This window comes from Chiloscyllium plagiosum, chromosome 24 (assembly GCF_004010195.1).
Source record: "Chiloscyllium plagiosum isolate BGI_BamShark_2017 chromosome 24, ASM401019v2, whole genome shotgun sequence".
NCBI classification, from domain to species: domain Eukaryota; kingdom Metazoa; phylum Chordata; class Chondrichthyes; order Orectolobiformes; family Hemiscylliidae; genus Chiloscyllium; species Chiloscyllium plagiosum.
In genome coordinates, this window is record NC_057733.1 from 1,731,354 (window position 1) to 1,746,495 (window position 15,142).

At 42.9% G+C, this 15,142-nt stretch overlaps 1 protein-coding gene across 1 annotated transcript in view; it reads left to right on the plus strand.

The window, feature by feature from the left end:
* LOC122562332 (unconventional myosin-XV-like) overlaps positions 1-15,142 on the plus strand; it is a 447,653-nt gene that overhangs the window by 123,829 nt on the left and 308,682 nt on the right. Inside the window, exons 14-16 of the mRNA XM_043715207.1 lie at positions 2,754-2,879; positions 9,288-9,365; positions 9,783-9,931. Coding sequence (XP_043571142.1) covers positions 2,754-2,879; positions 9,288-9,365; positions 9,783-9,931 — 353 coding nt within the window. The remainder of the gene's footprint in view (positions 1-2,753; positions 2,880-9,287; positions 9,366-9,782; positions 9,932-15,142) is intronic.

A 15,142-nucleotide genomic window follows, 5' to 3' on the forward strand; every position in this document is an offset into this window, starting at 1 on the left:
CTCTAAAGGCAGATCCCTCTCGAACTGCCTTTCTGCAGCCGTTATACCATTTCTAATTAGCAACGCCACCCCCCTCCTTTTTTACCACCCTCCCTAATCTTACTGAAACATCTGTAACCAGGAACCTCCAACAACCATTCCTGTCCCTCTTCTATCCACGTTTCCATGATGGCCACAACATGGTAGTCCCAAGTACCGATCCACGCCTTAAGTTCACCCACCTTATTTCTGATACTCCTTGCGTTGAAGCATACACACTTGAACCCATCTCTGGGTCCACAAGTATTCCCTGTCAGTGCTACCTTCTCCACAGCCTCCCTACATTATTGGATATCCTGAAAAACAGCTAACCTACTTGCTGGACTACAAGTCCGGATCCCATCCCCCTGCCAAATTAGTTTAAACCCCCCCGAAGAGTGCTAGCAAACCTACCTCCCAGGATATTGGTGCCCTTCTGGTTCAGGTGCAACCTGTCCTGCTTGTACAGGTCCCACCTTCCCCCAAATGCAGTCCAATTGTCCAAATACCTGAAGCCCTCCCTCCTACACCATCCTTGCAGCCACATGTTCAACTGCACTCTCTCCCTATTCCTTGCCTCACTGTCACGTGGCACCGGCAACAACCCAGAGATGACGACTCTGTCTGTCCTAGCTTTAAGCTTCAAGCCCAACTCCCTGATACTATCAGACCAGCTGGGTTTCTGCCACAATTTCTGTTTGTGCACTGGTTTGGTTGCATTAGTGTTGGAAAAATGCCATATTTTGATAAAGGCAAAATAGTGCAGATGTTGGAAATAAGAAATAAAATCAGAAAGTGCTGGAAAAACTCAGCAGGTCTGGCAGCATCTGTGGAGAGAAACAGAGTTAATGGTTCAGGTTCAATTTGACTCTTTTCGGGACATATTTTGACACTGATCCAATTTGAGTTCTGCTCCAGATATTTTTGTCAGGGTTTACGCCTTTAGCCTTTAACTTTCATGAGGTATCCACAAGACAGTGTAGCTGTTTACCCAAAGATGGAATTTGGTTCATGTGTACTGGGGGTGTCAACATGCTAGACAACCTCATGCTCCATGTTTGGGGGCCAAACCTCCTCCATATTCCTCTGAAGTTTTAGCCAGTATCTGTGAGGGATCAATTTCTGTGGGTCACCACAAAAAGGTTCAAACGAGGACTTGACAATGGAGAGCCAGGGTCCTGATAGGAGGGAACTGAACATTTAGCTATCATTTTCACACCACTGAGAGTTGCTGGTGTAAGCTGAAGAAGAGATGCAAATTAGCAGCCAAAAGTGGACTTCATTCTAACTCTCTTCACCAGGACACTAGATGGATCTAGCTATTGTCCCTTGACAGTCAATGGCAATAGTGTCATTGCAACACCCACTATTAACATACTGAGGATTACTATTGAATAGAAACTGAATTGGACAAGCCATAGGAACACTATGGTTACAACAACAGATCAGAAGCTGGAATCCTGTGCCGAATATCTCATTTCTTGCATCCCCAATGGCCTCTCTCCCATCTACAAGGTACAAGTCCTAAGTGTGATGTAATACTCCCACTTTCCTGGATGAGTGCAGCTCCAACAACACTCAAAAAGTTCAACATCATCTAGGACAGATAAGGTGGTTACTGGAAAAGGTGGTTTACTGGAAGGATAAGGGAAACTGGATTAGGGGACATAAGTTTGAAAAAATGTGGTTTCCTTGTGAAAAGGAAGGTGAGGAGAATTGTTTTCTCGCAGAGAGTTGTTAGTTTAGGCAATTCTGTTCTCCAGTGAGCAGTGGAGATTGTCTCATTGAATTTTTTTTCAGGGGTGAGTTAGATAATTTTTTGACAGACAATGGAATCAAAGGCTACAGTAGGTTCCAAGCAGAAATGCAGAGTTGAAACTTCAACTCTATCAGTAATGATATTTAAATTGAGGAGAAGACTCGATAAGCTCTATCTTCATATGCAATTGATTACAGACAAATTGAACCATGCTAAACCTGCCAAAGAAAACTGAACTACCTAATAACACTGGTGCAAGCTAAAGTAATACAGAGGCCACAACACGAAACTAACACCAATCACAAAACAGCTAAAAAATTCTTTTGCCCAGAGTATGGTGCATGTATGGAATGAACTGCCAGAGGAAGTGGTGGATGCTGGTAGAATTACAACATTTAAAAGGCATCTGGATGAGTATATAAATAGGAAGGGTTGAGGGGAATATGGGCCAAATGTTGGCAAATGGGATGAGATTAATGTAGGATTTCTGATCGACTTGGATAAATTGGACCAAAGGGTCTGTTTCTCTGACTTTATAAGTGAATTGAAGACAGCTGAATGATTTATTCAAAATAGAGCCAAGCCAAGCCAAACCAATGCAGCCGAAGAGAGCAAAGCCAATTCAAAATAGCTGTACATTGGGTCAGCCAAGAAGGCTGCATTAAACAGGCTCAGTCACAGAGAACAAAACCAGCCCTTTGAAACAGAACCAAACTAGAGATTGTAAGGAAAGCTGGCAAAATGAGCTAAGCTAATCTAAATCAGGCAAAGCACCAGAACAATCTAGCTAAAATAAATCAAAAAAGTAGCTAATTTAAAAAAACAAACATAGGCTTATCAGTCAACACAGCTAAACAAATTAAAAATAGCTTAAGTAGACAAACATGTTCACTTTGAACAAGAGCACTCTGGACTGTGTGAGACAGTGAAGGCCTATTCTACTATGTAAATTATTTTTGTTGTGTTTTATTTTAAGGCAACAGATCACACCTTCCTCCAGAAATGCCACTACCAGCACAGCAACAATCCCTGGTATGTGAAACCCAAATTGCCTCTCCCAGTTTTTACAGTTAGACATTATGCTGGTCCAGTGACATACCAAGTAAGTAAAAGATTTAATTTAATCAACATTTCTGCTTAAATTTTGAATTTGCACTTTAATGATTTCAATGCTGAGAATATAAAATGATTCCATCAATTGTATTATCGTTCTGCCTAACTCTCCAGAATCAAGAGGAACATTAGATTAGTTAAAGAGTAAAGCTCCCTTTCAACTGTCCCCATCAAATACTCCCTTGGAAGGTACAACACAGAGATATAAAGTGAAGCTTCCTCTACACTGTTCCCATCAGACATCCCCAGGATAGATACAAAGAAAAGCTCCCCCCACATATTTTTAAACCCAGAATGGCCACAATGTGGGGTTAGATACAGAGTAAAGCTATCTCAACATAGAACCCATCAAAAAAAATCCCTGAATGCTCAAGCATGGAGTTAGATACAGCATAAAGCTCCCTCTATACTGTCCCCATCAAACACTTCAGGACAGTTACAGTAAGGGGTGTTATAGATCAGGTCCCCTCAAAATATTTTAAGAAGGTAGCTTAGACCCTAACCTTTTCTTATTTTAAAGGTAAATCTGAAGCAGATTTTCCAGGTGTGATGCAGCTGGTCAAACACTCAGCTTTAAACAAAACAGATTTTATTTAAACACTACAGGTGAAACATGAACAAAAGAAAACTGAATTTGGAATAACTTAACTATTTAAAAACTCAACCAACTCAATACCTCAACTTAACTAAGGAACTGTTCTAATTCCCATAACATCTCAAAAACACCTCCCTTAGCAAAAGGTAAATTCAAACACAGGTCCTTACAGGCAGGAGAGATTTCAGAGAAAGAGCCAGTCAGGAACCATCTGCTGAAGCATGGAACTTTTCTCCACTGTAGCAGCTTCTGACTGCCTGCTAAAACTAAACCAAACTACAAAAATCCTGAACTGGGAGAATTGGCCAGTCCCCTGCCATTGTTAACCTAGACTCTGCCCAGACGTTTTGGCACCTCTGCCTTTACAACTTCTCTTGAACAAAACCAAGGACAAAATAATCTTGTTAAAGGGGCAGCATCATCACACCTTCCCCCTTAAACAAAATGAACCATCAACACACTAAGATGGCTTCATTTTAAAACCCCTTAGACTTACTCTGTTAGTACATTACTGTACATATACATTACATTGATTATAACCATCCAAACATGCACTACTACATTCTAATTCAGTCTGTTTACTCCTAGCACCGAATGCCTTCATTTATTCATCCAAATCTCAACAATGTGTAGGCAATTACATTTTCTCATCCTGCCACATGTACAGTTTTCAAATTAAATGGCTGCAGTAATAAACTCCATCTTAACAGTCTGGAATTTTTTGTCTTTAAATTTCTCCAAAAACTTTAATGGATTATGATCAGTATATATGATTGTCTCAGACTGGCAACATAAATATTGAAATGTTGTAACACCAACACCAAACTCAAGGTCACCTTCGCAATTGTCGAATATTTCTGTTGATGAATGTTCAATTTCCTGGAGAAATATCCAATTGGTCTTTCTATCCTCTCATCATCATCTTGAAAAGTACAGAACTGACACCCACATCACTTGCATCGATAACCACCTTGAATGGTTTTGAGTAATTAGGTATGGCAAATACTGGGGCAATGGCTAACACAGTTTTCAGGCTGTCAAATGTCTTCTGGCTGTTTGCTATCCTCTGAAATTTCGTGCTTTTCTTCAGTAATTCACTGAGTGGAGCAGCCACTCTGCTAAATTTCAGTACAAATTTCAATCCCACTCAATCGCAGAAATTATAATTCGGAGATGCCGGTGTTGGACTGGGGTGTACAAAGTTAAAAATCACACAACACCAGGTTGTAGTCCAACAGGTTTAATTGGAAGCACATTAGCTTTCGGAGCGACGCTCTCGGAGCGATGCTCCTTCAATCACCTGATGAAGGACCGTCGCTCTGAAAGCTGGTGTGCTTCCAATTAAACCTGTTGGACTATAACCTGGTGTTGTGTGATTTTTAACGCAGAAATTATAGTAATGCTTGCTTCGTCGATGGTATGGGAAACTCCACAATAACCTTTGTTTTCACATTTCGTAGGGCCATCTGTCCAACTCCATTAATGTGGTCCAGGAACATGACTTGGGCTTTGGCGATTTCACACTTAGCCAGCTCTTAGTCACTCAAGTCTTCCTCCTAAAGTTGATTGAATAATTCTGATAAATGCTGCAAATGTTCCTTCCACTTGTGGCTAAAAATCATCAGGTCATCAATGTATACCCCATAATTGGGTAATCCAGAACTGTCTTTATTGGTTAGTCTTTGAAATGTGGCTGGCATATTTTTCATGCCAAATGGCATGACTTTAAATTGATACAGTCCATTCAGTGTGACAATAGCCAAAATTGTCTTCACTCTTTCAGATAAAGGTACGTGCTGTTATTCTTTGAATAAGTCCAACTTAGAAATATAAGTTACTTGTCCTACCTTCTCAATGCAGTCTTCCAAATGTGGAATCGGATATAAATCAAGTTTTGGAACTGCATTGACTTTGCAATAGTCTACACATAACTGTTGGGTATCATGTGGTTTTGGCACCATTACTATGGGTGAGCTCCAGTCGATTATGTTGTCTTGCATTGCTCGCTCTATTTAATCATTCCCTAAGATTTGACCCATAGTCTAAATATGTCTTCTCTAAATTCTGACTCACTAGTTTTTCCTTAATTAATTTAAGTGGTCTTCTCACCTCATGCCCAAAAACTAATTGAAATGAACTGAATTTGGTTGATACATTTGGTGCATCTCAGTGGTAAAAATTACAAATGGAATACCATTATCCCACTCATCAGGCTTTATACCCTGAACATGGTCTTTAAAATTTGATGCTACCTTTCTATTGCTCCTTGTGATTCTAGCTGGTATGCAGTGGATTTAAATTACTTTATTCCGAGGCTATCCATAAATTTCCTGAATAATTTTGATGTAAAGTTTGACCCATGATCTGATTGTACCTCCTTCGATAGTCTGTATCTCGTGAAACATTTGAGTGATTCTTCTATAATCAACTGTAATATTGTGAATAATGTCTGGAAATCTAGTGGACACATCAATTAGAACATAGAACAGTACAGCACAGAACAGGCCCTTCAGCCCACGATGTTGTGCTGACCACTGATCCTCATGTATGCACCCTCAAATTTCTGTGACCATATGCATGTCCAGGAGTCTCTTAAATGTCCCCAATGACCCTGCCTCCACAACTGCTGCTGGCAACGCATTCCATGCTCTCACAACTCTGTGTAAACAACCCGCCTCTGACATCCCCTCTATACTTTCCTCCAACCAGCTTAAAACTATGACCCCTCGTGTTAGTCATTTCTGCCCTGGGAAATTATTGTTAACAAATACTGATTCCCACTTTTTGTTTTAGGTAGGGGTCCTATGTAATCAATTAAGATCTTTGTAAAAGGTTCCTCAAGTGCAGGAATGGGTATTAAAGGTGCTGGTTTTATTGTTGCTTGAGGTATCCCAATTACCTGACACACATGACATGTCTATCAAAATTCAACTACATCCTTATGCAATCCAGGCCGGTAAAAATGCTTTTGCATTTTAGCTTGATATGTTCTTACCCATAAATGACCTGCTACCTGCAACACCTTCTTTCTATAACCCACTGGTCATACAACTTTATGAACATCTGCCCATTTCTTATCTGTCTGAATATGTGATGGTGTCCATTTCCTCATCAAGACATCTTTTTTAAGATAATAACTTTCTGGGATGCACTCAGATTCTTCTTCTATGTACGCTTTTTGATATCATTGTTTCTCAACTTTCTGTTGTAACTCAGTTAATTTCTCTGAGCTCAAAATATCCAATTTCTCCTCCACCTATTCCTGCTTTGTCTCAACCATTCTATCAAACATGGTCTCTGATAATTCTACATCAACTTCCTTATCTGTATTCTGTGATTTCTTCTCCTGTTTGAACGGGTGGCTTTGTGACCATGTCTGAGGACATATTTCCTGTAATATCTCTGTTGCCTGATTTTTTGCTGGCTTTTCGACCACAGTAGGCAGCACTCCTGCCTGTTATCTAGCTATATTGTTACCAAGGGCAAATTGTATTTCTGGAGCTGAGTGTTTCTCCACTACTCCTACCACCACTTCTCCACTTTTTCCGGATACTCGACATAATGGAGCTTTCTTGTCTCACCATGAATTTGACGTACAAGTACTTCTTTTTGGCAATAGTCCTTCTCCTCATCTATCAACACCAAAGATTTACATAATCCAGTATCTCTTAACAGTGTAATTTCTTTACTTGCTATGAGAGTAAACATTACTGTCAGAAGTAACTGTTTTAAGAAGATCTGGCACTTCCTTCTTAACCAACCTCCGACCAGGTTTTGCATTCTGGGGCAGCCTTTTAGTTCCACTGCGCTTTCTTTTACCTCTTTAACAAAATTCACTGGCTTATCCTGTTTTCCTACACCCTATCTTCCCAGTGCTTTTTCTAACCCACCAACACTGTGACTTCATGTGCACTACTTTATTGCAGTGAAAACACCACCTGAGCTTTTGAACTTGATGTATGGTACATACATATATCAAGAGCATTTCCGAACTGACAGCCAGACTACTGCGACCACTAGGACTCATAACAGCACACAAACCAACAGCCACTCTCAGACAACAACTCACCAGAACGAAGGACCCGATACCCAGCATGAGCAAAACCAATGTAGTGTACAAACTCCCATGCAAGGACTACACAAAACCCACTGCAACGGACAGCTGGAACTGACAACCAGAAGCGGCAGATTCAAACCACTACAAATGCCGGAGGGAAGATCACAGAAGCGCTTCACAGGAGGCTCCCAAGCACTGAGGATGTCACCTAGACAGGGGACGAAACGTTTGCAACACAAATTCCAAGCTCGGCGAACAGAACCACAACAGCGTCATATGTTTGATCTATTTTAATGCCCTTATCCACCTATAAAAATTATTTTGATGATGTTTGACCAGGGTCCCTCCTTAGATTCCTGAAACATTGTCTGCAGGCTTCTGGCACAAGTTCATATGCACTTAAGATGGTTTTCTTCACCTCCTCACACTCCCCAGCTACCTCCTCTGATAGCAATACAAATACCTCACTAGCTCTACTTAGCAATTTTGTTTAGATCAACAAAACCCACTGCTCAGTGGTCCCTTCATTTGTTTAGCCACTTTCTCAAATGAAATGAAAAAGCTTATACATCCTTCTCATCAAATTTACACAATGCTTGGATATATTTAAAGAAATCCCCACCAGGCCTTTGGCTATGATGGGTTTGCTCATCATCCCTATCTTCCTCATGCTGGCTATCTTCTGCCTTCATTTCCATCCTTAGGTAGCCTAGGCCCTAACGTTTTCTTAAATTTTAAAAGCAAATGTAAAACCACTCGGCTTTAAGCAAAACAATTTATTTAAATACTGCAGTTGAAACACGAACAAAAGAAAGCGGAATTTAGAATAACTTAACTATTGGAAAACTTAATTGACCCAATAAAGTAATTATTACTCATTAACTGTTCTAATATAGTAACATCCCATAAACACACCCCTTGACAGAAAGGTAAATTCAAACACAGATTCTTACAGGCAGGAGGGAACAACATCCAGAGAGAGAGACTTCAGAAATAAATCAGAGAATATCTTTACTGAAGCTTGCAACTCCCCTGGATTCACACATCTTGTGATTGCTACAGCTAAAACAATCCAGAATAAACCTGAACTAGGAGAACTAGCCTCTCCCTTTCCATTATTAGGCAAGACTCTTCAGCACCTCTGCCTTTACAACCTCTCCTGAAAAATAAACAAGGACAAAATTACCTTTTTATAGGGACAGCATTGTCACAGGGATTAGATAGAGAGTAAAGCTCTCTCTACACTGTCCCCATCAGACACCCAAGACAGGTACACCATTGGCTTAGATACAGAATAAAGTTCAATCTACACTGTTACCTTCAGATATCCCCAGGGCAGGTACAGCATGAGTGGGTGAACAGTGTTGTCAGGGGAGAGCAGTGTTGGTGTATGGGTAGTTGGTGAGCAGTGTGGGTTTTTAGCATTAATGGAGGGTGGTCAGTAGTGTTGGGGGGGAGGGTTGGCAAAGTCTAGAGTGATTAGTATAGGGGTTGGGAATGATGTGGTGGGGTTGAGTGGTGCCAGGGGTGTACAGTGTGGGTGCGGGGATGATTGGTGTCAAGTGAGCAGTGTAGAGGCTGGGGAATGATGTTGGGGTGAGTGGTGTAGGATGAGCAGTTTTGGGGCAAAAACTGCACTTCATTTCTGTCTAACTGTGAGGTTCTCTTGACCACTGACTGCAGTAACAAACATAACTGTCTTCCAACAATGCACCAATCAGTTTGAGAGAATTTCTTTCATGCAGGTTCATAAATTCCTGGATAAAAACCATGACCAGCTGAGACCAGAAGTGATAGAAGTGTTCATGGACAGCAGGAATAAGGTACGTGACAAGAGCTTCATGACGACGGGCATCTGGAGCCTGATGAGTATCTGTACTGACAGGAGGAGTAAGGTGGAGAGTGGCTATTCTCAGTCCTTTTCAGTGACTGGTCAGCATGATTTGAGGGACACAAAAAGCATCGAGCTGGATAAAGTTTTCAAGCATGATGTCATACCCTGATTGGAGTATTGGGCTTGAAATCCACCTCCTAATGTCCCACTGGAAACTCCTCATATACTGACAGTGTCCTGTTCCTCCTAATGTCCCACTGGAAGCTCCAAATGTAGTGTCCTGACCCTTCTAATACTCTACTGGAAACTCTCAATATACTGACAGTGTCTTGATCTTCCTAATGTCCCACTGGAAACCTCCAAGATACTGATGGTGTCTTGACTCTGATGATGTGTCCCTCTGCAGATGATCTCTGACCTGTTCAAGAGAGCGCAGCAGAGTGTCTGTCAGCAGAACCGGATTGGCTCGCATTATCGAGGACATCGATACCAGTCACCGACAGTGGCTACCAAATTTCAGCAGAGTCTCCTGGATCTGATCAACAAACTGAAGAGGTGAGTAATAGTTGATGATACAAACAATAACTCTGTGCTCTTACTCAAGCATTACTTTCTGTCAAATCAGACTGAAATATACTGAGGTGGATAAAGTCTGCAGAGGGTTGAGAAAGGGCCAAGAGAACAGTAAAATATGAATGTTTTCATCAGAACCAAAGAGGTTAAGGCTGAGTTGAGATGAAATTTAAAAATGATTAAAAGACAATATAATAGGAAATCAAAAATTTTAGATTAGATTCCCTACTGTCTGGAAACAGGCTCTTTGGTCCAACAGCAACCCTCCGAAGAGTAACCAACCAGACCCATTCCCCTACCCTCTATTTGCCCCTAACACTGTGGGCAATTTAGCTTGACCAATTCACCTGCCCTGCACATCTTTGGATTGTAGGAGGAAACTCACACAGTGGAGAATGTGCAAACTCCACACAGACAGTCACCCGAGGCTAGAATTGAACCTGGGTCCCTGGCACAGTGAGGCAGCAGTGCTAACCACTGAGCCACCAAGCCACCCATAAATTTTGAATGATGGAGGAGTCTAATGTATAGAGATATTCAAGCAAATTAGAAACAAGGAACAAGAGGGAGCCATTCTGCTCTTTCAGTCTTCTCTACTATCCAATAGATTAAGGCTGATCAGATTTTAACCTCAACTCTACATTCCTGCCAAACTCCAGAGTATCTTCCATTTCCCTGAATATCAAGAATATATTAACCTCACTTGAAAAATAATTAAAGATTCTGCATCCACTGCCTTCTGAGGATGGAAGTTTGAAGACTCAACTCTCTGAGATAAATCTGTTTTAAATGGGTGCACCCTCATTCTCAAATTATCATCTCTTGTTCTCGATTGTCCCACAAGAGGAAATATCCTCTCAACATTTACCCCATCATAACAATGCCTCTTCCTCAGGTGGCTTAAGAAATTCATCATGTCCAAAGGACCCTCACCAACTTTTACTGATGCACCATAGAAAACATACTATCTGGGTACATTACGGCCTGGTATGGCAACTGCTCTCTCCAGGACCATAAAAAACTACAGAAATTTGTGTGCACGGCCAAGACCATCACGGAAGCCAACCTCCCATCCATGGACTCCATTTACACTTCTCATTACTGCAGAAAGGCTGCCAGCATCATTAAAGCTCCCTGCTACCCCAGTAATACTCTCTTCTAACCTCTTTCGTCAGGCAGAAGAGACAGAAAATTGAACACACATACAAACAGCTTCAAGAATAGCTTTTTCCTGCTGTTATTAGATTTGATGAATGGACATCTCTAACTAAGAAGTCAAAAAGTGTGGTGCTGGAAAAGCACAGCCGGTCAGGCAACATCTGAGGAGCAGGAGAGTCGACAGTTTGAACATATGCTCTTCTTCAGGAATGTTGGGGGGGCAAGCAGGGTGAGAGGTGAATGGGAGGGAGGGGACTGGGGGGAAGGCTGCTGGGAGTGCAGGTGGGGAGTGATGGTGATAGGTCAGAGTGGAGGGTGAAGCAGATAGGTGGGAAGGAAAATGGACAGGTTGGACAGTCCAAGAGGGCAGTGCTGAGCTGGAGGGTTGGATCTCGGATAAGATGGGAGGAGGGAAGCTGAGGAAACTGGTGAAATTAACATTAATTCCATGTGATTGGAGGACTCCAAGGAAGAAGATGAGACATTCTTCCTCCAGGCATCAAGTGGCTAGAATTTGGCATTGGAGGAGTCCCAGGACATCTACTTTAAACCCACCAACACCCACAGCTAACTGGACTACACCTTCTCCCACTCCCCCTCCCTTATTCCCAATTCCTCCGCCTCCACCGCATCTGCTCCCAGGAGGACCAATTCCACTCCAGAACATCCCAGATGGCCTTCTTCTTCAAGGACCACAATTTCCCCTCCCACGTGGTTAATAATGCCCCTCCAGTGCATCTCCTCCACTTCCTGCACCTCCGCCCTTGAACTCCACCCCTCCAATTGCAAAAAGGGCAGAACCCCCAGTCCTCACCTTCCACCCCACCAACCTCCAGATACAAGGCATCAAGCCCCACCATTTCTGCTACCTACAAACAGACCCCACCACCAGAGATAAATTTCCCCCTCCACTCTTATCTGCATACCATACAGACCATTCCCTCCGCGACTCCCTTATTAGGTCCACACCACCCACCAACCCACCCTCCAATCCCGGCACCTTCCCTTGCCACTGCATGATATGTAAAACCTGCACCCACCTCACCCTTCAACTACATCCAAGGTCTCAAAGGATCTTTCAACACCCTACAGAGATTTTCCTGCACCTCCACACATGTCATCTACTGTGTCCGTTGCTCTCAATGTGATCTCCTCTACATTGGGGAGACAAGATGCCAACTTTACAATATTTCAGAGAACATCTCTGGGACACACGCACTAAACAACCTCACCACCCTGTGGCTGAACACTTCAGCTCCCCCTCTCGCTCTGCCAAGGACATGCAAGTCCTGGGCCCCCTCCACCGCCAAATTCTAGCCACCCGACACCTGAAGGAACGATGCCTCATCTTGGGACCTCTAACCACACTAGATCAATGTTGATTTCATCAGTTCCCTCCTCTCCCCTGCCCTTACCTTATCTGAGATCCAACCTTCCAACGTGCCACCGCCCTCTTGAACTGCCCTACCTGTCCAGCTTCCTTCTCACCTATATGCTTACCCTCCACTCCAACCTATCACCATCATCCCCCACCTTCATCTACCTATCACATTCCCAGCACCCTTTCCCTAAGCTCCACCCCCATCCCATTTATCTCTCAGCCCCCTTGGGCCCCCCACATTCTTGATGAAGAGCTTATGCTTCAAAAGTTGACTCTCCTGCTGCTCGGATGCTGCCTGACCTGCTGTGCTTTTCCAGCACCACACTTTTTGACTCTGATCTCCAGCATCTGCCGTCTTCACTTTCTCCCAGTCTCTAACTAATAAGGTTACAGTTCCTGTGCAACCATAACCTTATATGGTTCGCTCTGTCTGAGCACCCTATAATCTGTATATCCTTGTTTGCTATGATTTGCCTGTAGTACTCACAAAACAAAGATTTTCATGTCATTACGTACATATGACTACAATAAATCAAATCAAATCAAATCAAGTCCGCTCAGGATCTTCTGTGTTTCAATTAAGTCACCTTTGATTGTTCTAAACTCCAAAGGTTACAGGTCTAGTTTATCCAGCCTTTCCTTCTAAGGCAATCCACTCAGTTTGAGCTGAAAATGTGTTGCTGGAAAAGCGCAGCAGGTCAGGCAGCATCCAAGGAACAGGAGAATCGACGTTTCGGGCATAAGCCCTTCTTCAGGAATCCACTCAGTTTGAGTATTATCTTCTCTGAACTGCTTCCAAAGCATTAACATTGTCCCGTAAATGCAGTGACCAGTACTGTACACAGTACCCCAGTTGCAGCCTCACAAATGCTCCATATAACTGAAGCAAAACATAACAATTTATTATCTTTTCTGATAACTTGCTGTAGTAGTTGGGGTATAGAGCAGGAGAAACTGTTTTACATACGGGGATTTGGAACATGGGTGGGCGGCACGGTGGCACAGTGGCACAGTGGTTAGCACTGTTGCCTCACAGTGCCAGAGACCCGGGTTCAATTCCCGCCTCAGGCGACTCTCTGTGTGGAGTTTGCACGTTCTCCCCGTGTCTGCGTGGGTTTCCTCCGGGTGCTCCGGTTTCCTCCCACAGTCTAAAGATGTGCAGGTCAGGTGAATTGGCCATGCTAAATTGCCTGTAGTGTTAGGTAAGGGGTAAACGTAGGGGCATGGGTGGGTTGCGCTTCGGCGGGTCGGTGTGGACTTGTTGGGCCGAAGGGCCTGTTTCCACACTGTAATGTAATGTAATGACTGCAATTAGTGATTGAAGCAGAGACCATCTCTCCTTTCTTAAATGGTGGGGTTACATTTGGAGTCCAATCTGTAGGAACTGCTCCAGAATCTATAAAATCTATAACAGGCAATAGCAAGAGAGGCATGAGAACACCATCACTGAAAATTCTTTTCTAACCCACCCTGAGCTCGAACCATATTACCATTCTTTTAGTGTTGCTGGTTCAAGAAGTTCCCTCCACTACTACAGAAGGACCTTCACCACAATGACTGCAAAGAATGCAGCTTCCCCTCACCTTCTGTATGACAATTAAAGATGACAATAAATGTTATTCCTGACAAGCAAGATTCTGCTTAGTTGTCAGGCAAAAAACAAAGAATAAACATCAACACCAATTATTTAGACAAAATGACCTGTTTAGGTGCTGCAATTTCAATGGGAGGTGATGGTCCAGCTTATTATCGTTAGACTGTAAATCCAGTTAATAAGCCCCTCATTCCTGAAGAAGGGTTTATGTCCGAAATCTTGATTCTCCTGCTCCTTCGATGCTGCCTGACCTGCTGCGCTTTTCCAGCAACACGTTTTTAAGCTCTGATCTTCAGCATCTGCAGTCCTCATTTTCTCCCTGTAAATCCAGTTACACAGGATAATGATCTGGGGTCCCATGATCCCCTTCTCAGTTGTGGTGGGCAAGCTAACATCTCCCAGAATCCTCCTCAGTCATGCTTACAACTGCCCTCTATTGAATGCTCTTCCTCCTGTAGAGCACCATTGCATCATCATTGCACATTCATCTTGTGAGCTGATGGAAGAGTACTAGTGGATAGACATGAAGCATTGATTATAAATCATAGCACAATGTAGATAGAGTGAGCTCCATATTGAATGTTGTGAAACCTGAAAGGGTTCAGAAAAGATTTACAAGGATGTTGACTGGGTTGGAGGATTTGAGCTATAGGGAGAGGCTGAACAGGCTGAGGCTGTTTTCCCTGGAGCGCGGAGGCTGAGGGGTGACCTTATAGAGGTTTACAAAATTATGAGGGGCATGGATAGGATAAATAGGCAAAGTCTTTTCCTTGGGGTGGAGGAGTCTAGAACTAGAGGGCATAGGTTTTGGGTGAAAGGGGAAAGATATAAAAGAGACCAAAGGGGCAACTTTTTCATACAGAGGCTGGTACATGTATGGAATGAGCTGCCAGAGAAAGTGGTGGAGGCTGGTACAATTGCAACATTTAAAAAGCATTTGGATGGGTATATGAATAGGGAGGGTTTGTAGGGGTATGGGCTGAGTGCTGGCAGGTGGGACTAGATTGGCTTGGGATATCTGGTGGGCATGGATGAGTTGGACCGAAGGGTCTGTTTCCAT